Source organism: Carassius carassius, chromosome 42 (genome assembly GCF_963082965.1).
Source record: "Carassius carassius chromosome 42, fCarCar2.1, whole genome shotgun sequence".
NCBI classification, from domain to species: Eukaryota; Metazoa; Chordata; class Actinopteri; order Cypriniformes; family Cyprinidae; genus Carassius; species Carassius carassius.
In genome coordinates this window covers 13,403,873-13,420,668 of record NC_081796.1, presented here as the reverse complement: position 1 = coordinate 13,420,668, position 16,796 = coordinate 13,403,873, and the positions used below count along the sequence as shown (strand labels likewise).

The 16,796-nt window shown below is 40.2% G+C and overlaps 1 protein-coding gene across 1 annotated transcript in view; it reads right to left on the bottom strand.

Moving 5' to 3' along the window:
• Positions 1-5,118: 5,118 nt before the first annotated feature.
• LOC132123947 (transient receptor potential cation channel subfamily A member 1-like) overlaps positions 5,119-16,796 on the bottom strand; it is a 46,650-nt gene continuing 34,972 nt past the window's right edge. Inside the window, exons 22-27 of the mRNA XM_059534637.1 lie at positions 9,242-9,371; positions 8,941-9,123; positions 8,779-8,847; positions 8,025-8,120; positions 7,766-7,884; positions 5,119-5,461 (exon numbers count right to left, since the gene is read on the bottom strand). Of these exons, the coding sequence (XP_059390620.1) occupies positions 5,266-5,461; positions 7,766-7,884; positions 8,025-8,120; positions 8,779-8,847; positions 8,941-9,123; positions 9,242-9,371 (793 nt within the window). The 3' untranslated portion in view covers positions 5,119-5,265. The remainder of the gene's footprint in view (positions 5,462-7,765; positions 7,885-8,024; positions 8,121-8,778; positions 8,848-8,940; positions 9,124-9,241; positions 9,372-16,796) is intronic.

Sequence of the window (16,796 nt, the reverse complement as noted above, 5' to 3'; positions counted from 1 at the left end):
TCATTATTAAAAGTCAATCAGCATCTTCTGAATGTAAGTAGACCAAGCAGACAGTATCTTCTGCCTGTCTTCACTGAACATCTCAGAGCTTTTTCTGTGGTGTACCAAGCACATTTAAGGTTTGGCAGGGTCACTCTGGATCAGACATTTCTCCTCCCCTTTTCCCCATCTAACTTTTGGCAAGACAGCTTGACACAGTGGGACTGAAAACCTATGCAGTATGATTCTATAGAATCTGCCAAGAACTAACACCATGAGATTTTTAACTACACCACATAAAACAGCTTCCAGATCTGGTTATTTATTGATTTATTATTATTTAATAAATAACAATTCAATCAAAATAATCACAAAATCCCTCAGAAATCATTCTGATACAATGGTTTAGTGCTTAAGAAACATTCATGTTTTTTATCAATGTAGCTGCTTAATATATTGTGGATACAGTAACACACTACCATTCAAAACATTGGGAAATTAATACTGTTATTCAGCAAGGACACATTAAATAGATCAAAGGTGACAGTAAAAACATTTATAATGTTGTAAAAGATTCCTGTTTTGTAAATGCTGCTCACTGAACTTTCTATTATTTAAAGATGTGTCACTGTTTCTATAAAAAAAAATATAAGCAGCAAAGGCTGTTTTCAACATTATAACAGAACAAGCTATTATAAATAATGGAGCACAAAATCAGCATATTAAAATGATTTCCGAAGGCTCATGTGACACTGAAGACTAGAGCAACGGCTGAAATAAAATGTATGAAAATTCAGCTTTACTGGAATAAATTAAATGTGAAAATATATTAATACAGAAAACTGTTATTTGATATTGTAATAATATTTCACAATATAACTGTTTTTACTGTATTTTTTGGCATAAGGGGTATATATATGCAAATAATATATTACATTTTTATTAAAAATTCTGAATACATGCACAATAAATGCGCGCAGACACACACACATATATAATTTAATATTTATCATGAAGTGTTTGATGTAAAATAAATAGTTTTTTATAATTAAATGTATTCAATAAATATAAATACTCAATAAATCAGCTTAAATCATGGAAATATGTTTTTATCTCTATTTTAAATAATTAATAATCATTACTTTTACTTTTTCTTTACATCGCATATAATAAACAATTAAATAAATAGCCTAAGTAAAGATTAATAAATATGAAATATAAAATAAATGCATTGAATCAAATTAAAAGGCATTCTCCAAAACAACCTGTTTTACACTATTGTAACCCAAACCAACCTATCTATACTTCAATTAGAATAGTTAGTCAAATATTGTGAAAAACTTAAGTTTCTTATTTCTCCAGTTCAGTGGTCAACCACGGTCCACTTAAATGCTTTTTCCCACATGCTCTTAAGCAAACAGAAATGTCTGAAGGCTTATCAAACATTCTTAATCCACTGGTCATTTCACAGAGATATTGGGTTTCTGCTTGGTTAGAGCGCTCTCGCACACGCTCGCTGCACATTGGCCACAGCTGTCAGCACTTTACATTACATCTGCAGGATGGGGGGCAATCGCTGGGACCCTGTGGCCGTGGGTGAAGGCAAAATACACATCTTGACATTTTTCACATGATCACATTGTGCTTTCATTTGTCTCTCTTATCATGCAGAAACATGTAAGCATTGCACATGCTTGGCAAATTAAAATGATATTTATTTCATCATACTTGGCAGATGTCAGTTCAGCTGTGTTATAGGAAACGTTGTATGACTGCCTCTTAAGTGTAACTGTTCTGTTGGGCCTGCTCATATTAGCAATTGAATGACACATCAAAGAGGGCCATAGCTATTTTGGTTATATATTTCAGCATTATACAGAATGTATGATTAAACACAAGTAGGTTAGACATGCATATAAGGAACTCTTCCCATTTATGTTTGGACATTTTAAATACCACCAGACCTTAAAGAATGGATACCTTCCTTACCCACATCCCTAATAGCATTATCTGAATAAGATTACACAATGCATTTCCAATGTATCTGTATCTCTGCACAAGACATGTACGCAACACCTGCATCTTTTATATGTCCATACATGACGAGAAACATTTCCTAAACCATAAAACCAAATTTCCCACAGCTGAAAGTTTCTCAGCATCTCACAATATCACTCAGTAAACTAGATATGTACGAGTTTTCATTCCCGGCTTGATGAGTGTGAAATTAAGATTTTATATTACAGCGGTGACCCTTAGCCAACAATTATCCAAAAGCACAGCTGACTTGCATGCTCCATTTTTGCAGAGGGTACATGCCAAGTGCAGACGGCTTTGGAATAACCTACAATTAATAGTTTATGCTTCTTTCTCTGTGGAATTTAAGATATAAATTCTTACAGTAAGGGCCCATTCACATAGAACACCTTTTTGTGTACCATTTTCAATAGTTTTCTATAGGCAAACATGTTTTAGATGGAAGTCTTTGGACATGTATTGCTTTTTTAGCATCTTGTGCATAAGCACTGTGTTTTAAACTTAAAGTAAAAATTGTTTTCTTTATTTTCTTTATATTGCCTACCCCTGTTCTAAAGGTACATTTACCATTTATTATGGTATGAGATTTTTTTTTTTTTTTTTGCTTTGGTTTTCTTGTAGGTGCATGACAGGAGATATGAGAAACAACTGATTTAAATGTGGAGGTGGAACAGTGTTCCTGTTACAGGCATGGACAGGTTTGATACTGGCCTCTTGTTACCTCAATCAAAAGGGAACTGTCATGTGTGGTCATTTTGGATTTTTCAATTGGCATACCATGTTCATAGTTATTTTGTGTGAAAGCCCTAGAATTATGTATATAAACTTTATTCATTACACCAAGGTTTTGTTTTGGTCTCCTTTTTTGTTGTGCATGGCCGTGAGTCGGCCGTAACACCGCTGCTCAACAAAATTTTGCAGGCAAAATCCAGTTTTTCGAATAGGAATCTGTGCAATCTGGAATTTCACACAGAGATTTGGCAACAGTCATTGCTGAACCCGTTGTGAAATGTCTGGATTTCGCCCATAAAAACAGATCGAACAACAGAAAATGTGGCTGCTCCATAATTCTAATTTCACAGTTTCGCAATGAGAACTGTTCTGCCCATTGGTGGAAAGAAGGCTTATAATTTTTATAGCCTTTATGAATGGTAAGAATCTCTAAATCTGCAGATGCATATTGCATAAGGCACAGTAGCAAGCACAGTGACCTGCATTTTCTTCCAGGATGAGCATTAAAGGACACATTCACATGCTTTTATAACTATAGCAGGTCTAAACTGTTTTATATGAAAATATCTGTTCACCCAATGGGAACCTGTTGCTCTGAGCTTGCAGTGCTTTAAACTAAAATCTACACCTCTCTAAAAGAAAATCTGCAGGGTCAAGATGCCTTAGTATGAAGTATAAGAAAACAAACGTATGTGAGGCACCTTAGCATTTTAACACTAATCTCTGCTTTAAACAACTGCATAAGCACATCTTTCCCAAGCTTCCACAGAGGGACTAATTACATGGGAACAATACTGCCCACGTTGTTTTAGGTCAGAGCTAACATGAGAATTGTGCAGTTGTCTGTCGGTAAGCATATTAAGGGTCGTAGTGTGGGCAGTGGCTCTTTTCCTTCTTTCTCTCCCTCTGTTTTGTGTGAATGAGTAAACGGGACAGGTGCAGGACTATGACATCAGCTATGCGCCCTCTCATCCCCTGGTTCCCATGGTCACCATGCTCTCACAGCTGCAGTGTTAAACAAATGGCATGTAACAGCATCAAAACGGCCATTAGGAAAATCAATACACCCCTATTTTAGTCAAGCCTCCCCTGCATTGAACCAAGCACATTTAATTGAATGACATAAGTGGCTGAAGAGTGAACTATCCATTTGCTCCCAGTTCCAGCTTGACCATTGGAGTGTTCCATGGGAGTGAATCAGAAAAAAAACTAGGACCAGGAGCAGTGACACTGAAGACTAAAGTAGTGGCTGCTGAAAATTCAGCTTTACCATCACAGGAATAAATATCATTTTAAAATAGTTTAAAATTTATTTTACATTGTTATAATTTTACTGCTTTTACTACATTTGCATGTAAATAATATATATGTTTTTCTTTATACAAAGTAAAAGTTCTTATTTTCATTTCTGAAACGATATATTTTTTACATATTTCACAATTCTGGACTGAAATGCCATGGATTTATTTTTAGAATCAGTTATTAAAATACATCTTAAAATGTCAAACACTGCAAAATGTCTTGATGTCTTGCAAGGCCGTCTAGATGATGAATCTGCTGATGAAATATGTGATATGGAATGATGTGAATGCTCTGTGACTGAGATATTTTTATATCTGTCTAGCTAAGATCTGAGTGGTGGGTGTGAGAAATGCTGCTTACCCTTTGGAGGAGGAAGTGATGTATATGGGCTCCGTAAACTTCTAATGCTGTGAAATACTGACCAGATGACAGATGAGAATTGTTGCTTTTCTTTTATTTGCCTCCAAAGCCTAAGAACAGCTGACTGGGGTTCAATGTCAGAAAAACTGAGACTCGAAGAATTGAGGTGGCTTAAACACAATACACTGCATTTAATTTTTTTTTTTTTAAATTGTCTGTTTTGTTTTTTTATGCATCAAGCACACTGCAATAAATATATAGGTATAGTTTTGCTTAAATTGACCAAATCTAAAGCAAATGACAGTGACTTGTTTATAAGTGTTGTGAAATCACCGTTGACAATCTGATCAACAAGATATAATACAAAATGGACTAACAGATACCCAAAAATAAGGGTTACACACTTGTGCTCCCCTTTGGCAGAACTGCTTTGAAATTAGTGTTTGGAATGTTAAAGCATCTCAGGGTTACTACATCCGGGCAGGAGGCCAGATTCACATGCTATTTTTTTCTACTCGTTGAGCACAAATGTGGACTGATTAGTGTAATAAATCTATGTGAGATACATCACAGAGTTTAAAGTCTGCATTAGAAGCTTTTCAGTGCATCAATTCCAAATGCTTTTCTCATCTTCAGAACTGATGCTATAAGATCTTAATTATGTATTAAAGCACTAGATATTAAGTCTTATATTATCTAAATACATATTGAATTTATGATTACACAATTACACTTAATCAGATAAGAAGAACAACTAAAACTAAAATACTAAATCACAACAAAATAGAGTCTATATAAGTAATGATGGTTGGTTATTTGGCTTATATTTTTTACATGATGTCATCATCTCTAATATCACTTCTTTGTCTTAATAGCTTGCAGCAGCGGGACCCATTTTGACTTCTGAGATGAGGAGGAAGTGGGCTGTTTCAGAGCTCTAGGGTTATGTGGGCCATCGTATTCATCAGCCTCAGAAGTGATTTCCATTTTCTGGATGATCAGCTTGAGCAGGTTATGCTGTTTCTCCAGCACACAGGACATCTCTTTCAACCTGAAGGGTAGAGTGGATCAAATGCATTCTATATTGTATGTCTGACAACTTACACAAGCGTAAATAGATGAGAATAATTAAAAAGTAAATGTTAACTGATGCAATTTTTAATGTTGTATTAAAATGCTTGTTTTTGTTATGAAATTATGAGCAGATGTAATGTATTTGAATGTATTTTTTATGTATTTGAAATATTATTTTGAAAATTATATATTATGAATGGCATTATATGAAACTGCAAGGTTAGGTAGTTGAGATATGTGAACCAGAGCTGTGTGCCATTCATATTTGAATTGCTAAAAACTTTATAATTACAATTCAAATTATAATATGAATCTGTAGTTGATGGAGCATTGTAGCTAATGAACACTAGAGGCTGCTCTCCCACAAGTCTGAAAGGTCTGTGGCAGTGTTGTTTTAGTATCATTGATTTATTATTAAAGGTTTAGCACTTTTGGGGTGCATCTATATATATATATATATATATATATATATATATATCATTGATATTCTTTATTTTTTTTTAAATTTAATAAAAATAAAAAAAAAAGCTAAGTTTCTTATATTCTAGATTCATTGCACAGTTTTTTTTTTGTTTGTTTTGTTTTAATTCTGATAGTTATGACATACAGCTTAGGCAAATTTTAAATTTAGTATCTAAAACAAAGTGAATATTTTCTCAAAAATCAATCAAAAAAAGATTTACAAAACAGAAATGTTCAAGATCTCCAAAGCAGGTTTAATTATGCACTTAATACTTGGTTGGGAATCCTTTTGCACGAATAACTGCTTCAATGCGGTGTGGCATGGAGGTGATCAGCCTGTGGCACTGCTGAGGCATTATTGAAGCCCAGGTTGCTTTGATGGCGGCATTTAGCTCCTCTGTATTGTTTGTCAGATGTTACTTACCCAGACAGCAAGCGGGCCAGATGTGGGCCGGATCTGGGCCAACACTATTTTGCTATCTTCCTCTTCTCAATACCCCATAGATTCTCTGTGAGGTTCAGGTCAGGTGAATTGGCTGGCCAATCAAGCACAGTAATATCATGGTCAGCAAACCACTTGGAAGTGGTTTTGTTACTGTGAGCAGGTGCTAAAGTCCTGCTGCAAAATGAAATCAGCCTCTCCATAAAGCTTGTCAGCAGATGGAAGCACAAAGTACTACAAAATCTCCTGGTAGATGGCTGCATTGACTTTGGAATTAATAAAACACAATGAACCAGCACCAGCAGAACATCACTGACCTTAGAAACATCACACTGGACTTTGGATTCTGTGCCTCTCCAGTCTTCCTCCAGACTTTAGACATTTCCAAATGAAATGCTAAATTTACTTTCATCTGAAAAGAGAACTGTGAACCACTGAGCAACAGTCCAGTTCTTTTTCTCCTTACTCAGTTGAAATGCTTCTGATGCTTTATTTTTATTTTTTCTGGTTCAGGAGTGGTTTTGTTCTAGGAATGTGACAGCTGTAGCCCTTTTCCTAAAGACGTCTGAGTGGGGTGACTCTTGATGCACAGACTCCAGCTTCAGTCCACTCCTTGTGAAGCTCTCCCAAGTTCTTGAATTGGCTTTTCCTGACAATTTTCCCAAGGCTGTGGTAATCCCTGTTGCTTGTGCACTTTTTCCTACCACACTTTTTCCTTCCAGTCAACTTTCTATGAATATATTTTGATACAGCCCATTCAGCAATGATCTCCTGTGTCTTACCCTCCTTGTGGAGGGTGTTGATGATTGTCTTCTGGACAACTGTCAATTCAGTAGTCTTTCCCATAATTGTGATTGCATGTTCTAAACTAGCCCAAGAGGTACCTATTATTCATACTCAAAATGAATCAAACTAATCAATCTCAATGTGCAATGAATCTAGAATTTAAGAAAGTTAGCTTTTTTTTAAATTAAATTACAAAAATTAAAGACCTTTTCCATTATATTCATACTTTTTTGTTGATGCACCTGTGTGTGTATATATATATATATATATATATATATATATATATATATATATATATATAGTTTCTGCTCACTTTTAAAATCAAACCCTTTATGTTGCTCTAGGTCAGGGATAGGCAACTCCGGTCCTGGAGGGCCACTATCCTGCAGAGTTTAGCTCCAACCCTAATTAAACGTACCTGAAAAAGGCAATCAGTGTTTTCGGGATTACTATACAGGCAGGTGAGTTTTTATGAGGGCTGAAGCTAAACTCTGCAGGATAGTGGCCCTCCAGGACCGGAGTTGCCTATCCCTGCTCTAGGTGGTGTTCCTGAGTAAACCCAAAACAGCGGTGGTGGTACAAAGAGATCACCTGCTCTTCTGTTTGTGCAGCTCTCTCTCCAGAGGCCCTTCTTGCTGTGAGTGGAGGTTCAGACGGGTGCGAACTGTGTTTTGGATCTCACCCTCAATGAGCGCCTGCATCAGCATTTTCTGAATAACAAATGATTGTCATTAAATTTAAATTTTCACTCAAATGTCTTTTATGTCGTTTGAAAAATAATATTTTACAGAATTTTATCAAAAATGCATGTGTGACCAGAGTAGGAATAACATTTGTTGATAAGACAAACCTTGCATTTATTGGGATAGATGGTGATTGTTGGTTTGTCCACTCGCTTCAGGAACCAGTAAGGTAGCTTCTCCTCAAGGGCAGTGTGAAGATCTATCTGTAATGAAGTGCTTTCTTGATCAATGTGATGCACTAAATATACTTGTAATGATAAGAGTTATCTTTCCTGTGTTAGTGTTTTTCAGTTAAGTAAATTTTAAATGCATGCACTACTATTCCAAAGTTTGGGGTCAGTAATATTTTTAAGACTTTTAAGTTTATTATGCTCACCAAGACAAAAATTAATTAATATTGTGAAGTATTATTACAATTTAAATAACTTTTAAATTACAATTTTAAAATGTCAAATTTTATATATATATGCGATGGCAAAGCTGAATTTTCAGCAGTCAATACTCCAGTCTTGAGTGTCACATGATTCTTCAGCTGATAAAAACAAACAAACAAAAAACGCACCTGCATGGTCAGAACACTGTAAAAATCACTTTTTGATTTTGCATGGACATCATGAGATGTGGTAAATAACAAAAAAATCTGACCCCAAACTTTTGAACAGTAGTTTATACCTGATTTATGGTTGTAAACTTTGACTTTTAAGCATGCAGACATAAAATAAACATTATAAATCTATATTTTGATTAAACAGGGTCTTTATATCATAATAGGTTTTGTAAAACAATTGATCAAAATTCTGCTAAATATGTACATCAATTAGAGGTCTTAGTGGTAGTCAATGCAGTCTGCTCAGTGCTCACCTGCATGGCTATCCTCTTCAACTCTGCATTTCTTTGTACCTCTGCAATGTCTCCTACTGCCAAACCAATCTGCAATGTGATTTAGACAAATAAACCTAATTCGTCCTAACAAATTGCATCCATTATTAACAGTAATAGCTAGGCTAGTATTGAGTGTCCTACCATTAGGTTCATGAGAAGAATAGGCATGAGAAGCACAAAGATCAAAAAAATAAAATAGGTGACCCCGGGGAACGCCATGCGGCCATTTTCATAAGCGTTCAGAAATGTGCTCTGGTAGTTCAGCTCTCCTACTGTCATCACAAAGGTCTGGGCTAACGCAAGGCTGATGGAGCTGAACTCATCCTGTCGAAAGCAGCAAACAGTAAACATAATTATCAAACCGCACCGATTAGCCAAAACTTGACATGTCTGTCATGCTGGTATGATATGATCATCATATGATCTCTCTGTTTGGACTTACCTGGTGGAGCATCAAAGCGTGGAAGGCCAATCCAAATGCGAGTAAGAGAAAGAGAAAGAGAATCATGATGCACAACAGGGTCCTAATGATTCCACCAAACATCACCACGTAAATTCCAATTCGCTCAAACCTGCCGTGTGAAAAAGGCATATGAGAATTCAGATGTTTTATGCAAACATTTTTGACTATTTTGCTGAAATAAATAAAAATGCTAATTAAATGCTAAAAGTGACTTTATTAATCACAACATTTTAATGTATAGCATGAAAATTTATTTTATAGTACAGTATGAAAATTAATTTTTGGATTTGCGAAAGAATGCATTTCAGCATTATTAAATTATTATTCAATTATCACTTTGAAAGGATGCATTAAATTGGTGAAAAGTGACAGAAATCTTTTGTAAAATTTTACATTTCTTTACTATTACAAATAATGTTTTCCACAAAAAATATACCAGCATTGATAATAAGAAACATTATTTAGTATCAAAAATGTGAATACATTTTGAAGGCTCATGCGACTCTGAAGACTGATGGCTGCTGAAAATTTAGCTTTGCATCACAGGAATTAATTACATTATAAAATATAGTAAAATAGGAAACCTATACTTTAAATTGTAATAATATTTCACAATATTACTATTTTACTGCATTTTAAAACAATTAAATGCAACATTGGTGAGCATAAGTGACAAAAACATAAAAAAAAGAAAAGAAAAAGAAATCCTTTGACTACAAACTTCTGAATACTAGTGTATAATAAATGTAAAAAAAATGACAGACGAATTGGGGTCTCGCCAGAGAGACCAATCCACTTCCAGTGTAACTAAACGAGCCAATGGACATTGGCATGCGGTATTTCTCAAGCTGACTCTGTGCGGGGCCTCTCAGTGCCACTACCCATTTGAGGTGAGAACACAGGAGGGAAATGATATGACACATATGTTTAGATCTCAAAAGTGTTTAAAACAGTTATAATTTATTTTGAAAGTGAAAGGACATACAGCCAAGTATGGTGACCCATACTAGAGTGCTGTACATTCACTTCCCCCACTTACAACCCCTTCCGGCCCCAGACTCAGACCCACAAGCTTTGGATTATGAGTCCGAATCTCTAACCAATAGGCCACAGCTTCCCCCCAAAAGTGTAGTTGTGTTTTCTGCATTTATATATTGTGAATATTAAAATCCCCTGCGATATAAAACAGTCAAACTCTAAGGAAATCATTGATAGCATTTCTGTGAAATCTTCAACAAATGCTGGAGTATTTTGGAAGTCTGTAAATAATGATAAACAGAATGCGTGGAGCACCTTTCAATACTATCCCTAGATATTCAAAAGACATACGGTAGCTACACCTCCACCTCTACTAACAGTCCTGCAGACACTCATGAAAGTAAAGTTAGGAGGGGCTGTTTCATTGAGGACTGTTGCACTGCAGCTGTCCTCTAGCCATGTTTCATTTAGAAACATAAAATCCAGGTTGATTGTTCTTATTAAGTCACTGATTCGAAATTATAGAGTGCCCCTGGAACAGGTATCCAGGCATGCTGTTTAAAAATGCTAACTTAAAGGCATTGCATTTTGTCTCAACAGCAATATTTGTTTGATGCATCATAGGCCGCAGATTAGACGCGTCACCTGTATGGTTTGAGAAAGCCTTAGACTTCTTATCATATGATAAAACAGTAATAGAAACAGAATAAATAAAGACTACAGGCACACTGGATTCCCACTTGTTCTGTAAACATTTGTGAATGGCTTGAATGGGCCAGTTTGGGCTCTCAGCACCAAAGCCAAATCCCAAGAGGGTAGAGAGGGGGTCCTAGTAGGATTTAACCTTCTGAACCCCCTAAGGAGCCTGACGACCAGATCATGCTTCGCCACCGACCTCACCTCTATCGGGTCGTGGTCGGTGGAAATAGCAGCAAAGTAAACCTTACGGGTGGAGGGGTACAGCCTACAATCCAACCCTTGCTTCAAGAAGGAAAACACAGTACTGATCAAACATTTCCTGGCATCCTCGTGGTGAGAGGAACACCATTTGATGAACAGGTTCCACTTCAGAGCATAGGCCCATCTTGTGGACAGAGTTCGTGCTGAAGCAATAGTGAGTGCTGCGTCCTGAGGTAGGTCACTTAGAACCTTTGTGTCCCATCCAGAGACCACATATGGAGTTTCCTCAGGTCCGGATGTGGGTGCCAGAGGGTTCCCCATCTCTCAGAAAGCAGATCCTTCCTCAGAGGAATCGGCCAGAGAAAGGCTGTCACAAGAAGCATGAGTTCCGGGAACCAGGTCCTGTTAGCCCAATATGGAGCCACTAACAAGACCTGCTCCTCGTCCTCCATGATCTTGCACAGTGTCTGTGCTAGTAGGCTCACTGGGGGGAACGCATATTTGCACAGGCCACGGGGCCAGCTGTGTGCCAGTGCATCCGTGCTGATCGTTGCCTCGGTTTGGGAGTAGAACCAGTGGGTGTCCTGAAAATGCAAACAGGTCTACCTAAGCAACTCTGAACCATCTCCAGATCAGCTGAACTGCCTGGGGCTGGAGTCTACACTCCCCTGGATTGCTGCAAGAGACAGCTTGGCGGCTGCCCAATTGAACAATCCTGGGACATGAATGGCACGAAGGGATCTCAGATGCTTCTGACTCCAGAGGAGGAGGTGGCAGACGAGTGCAACATGTGTTGGGATCGTAAACCACCTTGTCGGTGATATACGCAATGGTCGCATTATTGTCTGTGGGGACCAGTACGTCCCTGCCCTGAAGTCGCCCTCTTAGGTGGGTAAGGGCTAGGTGCACTGCCAGCTACTCGAGACAATTGATATGCGAACGCAGATGGGGACCAATCCACAGCCTTGACACTGCATGCCCGTTGTACGTGGCTCCCCAGCCAGTGGCCGAGGCATCTGTGAACCCCACAGCTTGCCAGGATACCTGTTCCAGGTGCACTCCTGCCTGAAGGAAGGAAGGATCTGACCACAGGTTGAAGTTTCTGCGGCAAGCCGGTGTAATCTGATCATGGCTTGTAACGCGGAGTAAAGCCCACCTTGGGACTAGGCCATGGAGCCAGTGCTTAAGCGGTCTTATATGGAGCAGACCAAGTGGAATTACCACCACAGCTGCAGCCATATGCCCCAGAAGCCTCTGAAAGAATTTGAGTGGGACCACCATCCTGCCTGATAAAGTCCTGCCACAGTTCAGCTCCGACTGAACACGTTCCCCTGGTGAGGCGTGCTGTCTAGCTGACCAAATCCAACTTCATGCAGAGAAAAGAACAATCCTCTGCATTGGCACGGGTTTGTCCTTTTCCCAGTTGACCCAAAGACCCATCTGGCTGAGGTGTCTGAGCACCAGGTCCCTGTGTTCGCACAAATGATAGCAAGAGGTGCAAGTATGAGCCAGTCGTGAAGATAGATAAGGATGCACCCCACTTGGTGACTTTGGTGAAGATGCGAGGCAACAAGGACAGCCCGAAGGGCAGGACCTTGTACTGATGTGCCCAACCCTCGAACACAAACCGCAGGAATGACCTGTGTTGTGGGAGGATCGCTTCAAACCAGTCTTGGGGATGATGCATTCGAAAATGCATTTCCTCTTCAGGAACTCGAGTTGCGTCGAGAACGCTTTGGGGAACGCCTCCAGCGTGATGTCTCTGAATAACGTGTGTATTCAGTCCAATGGATGGACAAGACATGATAGGCGGGTGACGTCAGAGACGAGAAAGCATAAAAGCACGAGAGGCGAAGCCGCCATCCAGCCTTCTGTTTTCACCAAGCGCTCTGTGTGTGTGGCATTCGCTATCTGTTTGTGAGTCTTATTTAGTGTCGTTTGTCCACTGATAAGCTCCATTTGTCCATTAGAAGCGTGCAGAATCAGCTCTCAAGGGAGTTGATGGCTGTGATGCGAGCGTGTTGCTTCACTCTCGGAAGTCTTTCTTTGAGGAGAGAGTCTTCACTGGCGTTTCTCGCGGTGCCAGTCCCGATTTCGCCGAGGCGGAGTGGTGGTTGTGCTCATGGGTTTCACTTTTGGATCCGCTGGAAGGAATGTAGATGGGCAAGACGCCTTTGCGCACTGACCGGTTCTTTCATCTAGACTTACAACTTGTTACTTGTCAACTACTGTCAGCGATGTCCAAAAAGCAACAGACATTAAGCAGCTTCTTTGGCGTTTCGCCAACTACAAAGAAACGCCAACTGGATCCAGAGTCAAAAAAAACTTTTTTTTTTCGGAAAAGTGGCTCAAAGATGTGCAGTGGATTGAAGCTAAAAAAAAATGTGATGTAGTTTCAGACTGAAATGTGGTGCAAGATTTGCCGCTCAAAGAATTTCAACCAATCCTTTATTTGACAAACATGAAAAGAGCAAGGAGCACACGAATGTGGTGCAAGCCATTGCTAATAAACATGCTAGCCAAGAAGAAATGTCCAGTCACCCACTTGCCAGATGGCGAGACAAGCTGAATGAAGAACAGCGGCAAGCTCTGTTTAACATTTTTCTCCTTGCCTTCCATAAAGCTAAACATGCACGTCCCATGTCTTCTTATTCTGAGGAAATTCAGTTACTGAAGCGGCTAGGAGTAAACGTTGGAGGTATTTATCATTCAAGTGAAGGGGGCACACGGATCATGCAAAGCATCACCCACGCCATCAGCGGGGATTTATGAGCCAAGTTGCAGTCTGCTGAATTTTGGGGGCTGCTTTTTAATGGATCTGAGGACATCACAAAACCTGAGCAGGAATCATTTACATTGTGTCTGGGTCCAGCAACGGAGAGTTTACCTCAGACTTTATTGGACTGATTGAATTGGGTGCTGACCAAGCTGCGCAGGCCATAACAGACAGAGTTGTGAGACTTTTCCAGGACACAGGCTTGGTCGCTGTGTGCACAGATGGGGCTGCTGTCAACATCGGTATGTACAACGGCATTGTGCCAAAACTCCGGCGACTTGCTGCGGATGGAGACTCACTTGTGCACATTTTGTGCACCACATGCACACTGGAGAATTGCGCAATATTTGTTGATCGCAACGTTCCTTACTGTGAGACATTTAATCACTCTGTGGTCAAGCTGCTGCAGTTTTATTTACAAAAAGGTGGAGCAAAAAAAAAAATGCTGAACTGAAGAAGCTGTGTGAAGAAAATGGGATCTCCTTTGTGAAACTGGGTGAGTTTCATAATATCAGATGGGCTGCATGGAGGCATGAAACACTGTTAAATATATCAAGACTATTGCCAGCCATTAAAATGCTACTGGCTATGAGTGATAACAGTGACTTGCAGCATATCTGCACTGAGCATTTTCAGTGCTTTCTGTCAAACATGCTTGACATTACTAACATTTTGAAGACCACATCAATTAAGTTTCAGAAGGAAAAGCTGACCATTGGAGAATGTAAGGATGCACTTATGCTTGCCATTGGACAGTTCACACTTCTGCTTGATGGTGAAGGCCACAGGGCACACACTGTTTCTAATGCTGATGCTGACAGAGACAAGACAAACTTACTGAGAGGATTAATTGAAGAGTTTGAAATCAGATATTACTCCCTCAAGTCATGTAATCATTTCGTAGTATTTGATCCTTCAACATGGCCTCAGGAAATGCAAGACCTCCACAGTTTTGGAAACACAACAGTTTGCAGCATTCTCAAGAAATATGAGGCCACATTGCAACTTGACAAAGATACCACTGTGACAGAATGGATGCACTTAAAGCAGGCATGAAAATGCCTGGGAGCCTCTTCTGTGTTTGACTTGGTCCAAATAGTAAATACAAGTAACCCAGATGTTTACTCCAACATCAACAAGGTGGTTAAGCTGTCCCTTACACTACCTTTAAGCAGTGCAGCTTGTGAGAGAGGATTCTCACATCTCAACATAATAAAAACCAAGTATAGATCCCATCTGTCACATGCTCGTCTATCAGCCCTGATGCAGATTCACCTGTCGAAGCAGACCACAGAGACATTTGACCCAAAGCAAGCTGTTGTGAATGGAGACAGCTAATCGTAGGCTAAACCAAGGACAGGGAAGTGCATCTGCAGCATCTTCATCATCTACCATGCAGGAAGCTGAAGAAGAGGAAATTGGGGGTGACACTGAGGAGGGCAGTGAGGAAGACTGCACTTAAGCCCACACTAGATATGGGGTGAGTACCAAACACCATCTCCTGGTACTCACTTGAGTAACTGACCGAAAAAGTTATGTGCACCCCTGCTTATATCCATTCTTCTTCATCGGAAGTTCCTGAGGTTTGCTTTTGGGAGCAAAAGCCTACCAATACGGATCTTCCTCTGGCCTTGCACTCTCACCCCACACTTTCACGACTTAACCACATTGACGATTGGTTAATATTAGCTCTATCAGAGGAGATGACGGTTCGGGATTGAGGTGTTGTTTCTTGCTCACATGAAAGAGCTTGGGTTAAGACTTAACGTCAAGAAAGACTTAACGTATGTCGGTCGGTCACTCACTGTCAAGCATTCTTGGAGATTCCTGGGTCTGATAGCAGCTGCGTCCAATGTGAATACTATTTGCCTGCTGTACATGAGAGCCCTACAGTGGTGGCTCAAGACCAAGGTGTTCTCCCCGAGGGGAAACCCACTTAGCATGCTAAAGGTCAAGTGTCGGTGCCTACGTGCCTTGGACATGTGGAGAAAACCTGGGTTCTTGTCTCAGGGCCCGGTGCTGGGAGCTCCTTGTCGCCTATTAATGCTAGCGATGGGTGCGTCCCTCACTGACTGGGGTGCGGTCATGAGTGGCCACCCTGCCTGCGGTCTGTGGAGTGGCCGCCATCCGACATGGCATATCATCTGCCCGAGGATGCTGGCTGTGCTTCGAGCACTACATTACTTTCACCTAGACCTAAGAGGTCACCATGTGTTGCTGCGCACCGACAACACAGCAGTGGACTCTTACATCAACCACCAAGGAGCTCTGTGCTCATGCCGTTTATACAAACTAGCGTACAAGATCCTTGTGTGGTCCCAGGGTGAACTCCTCTTGCTGAGAGCAGTCCACATTCCTGGGCATCTTAATATGGCAGCAGACATCCTGTCAAGGTAGGGGCAGAGGCCCAGGGAATGGCGGCTTCACACCGAGGTGATGAAGCAGAGTTGGAGAGGTTGGCCAGAATCGGGTGGATCTGTTTGCGACTCGATAGACATCACACTGTCCCCTCTGGCTTCCTCTGACTCATCCAGCTCCACTGGGGCTGGACGCCATGGTACAGACGTGGTCAAGGTTTCATCTGTACGTTTTTCCCCCAATTGCTCTGCTCCCGGGAGTTCTGAAGAGAGTGTCCCAGGACGGAGTCCGGCTGCTGTTAGTAGCCCTGTTCTGGCAGGGCAGGGTATGGTTCTTGGGCCTGATTTCACTTTTTGACGCCACTCCATGGGAGGTTCCCGTCAGGAGAGATCTCCTCTCGCAGGTGGAGGGTGCTTCCCCGCATGGAGCTTAGAGGCTGTAGGTGTGGTCTCTGAGGAGGCACAACTCTTATCTTCTGGTCTCCCAACTGAGATTGTTCAGACCGTTCTCCAATCCAGAGCT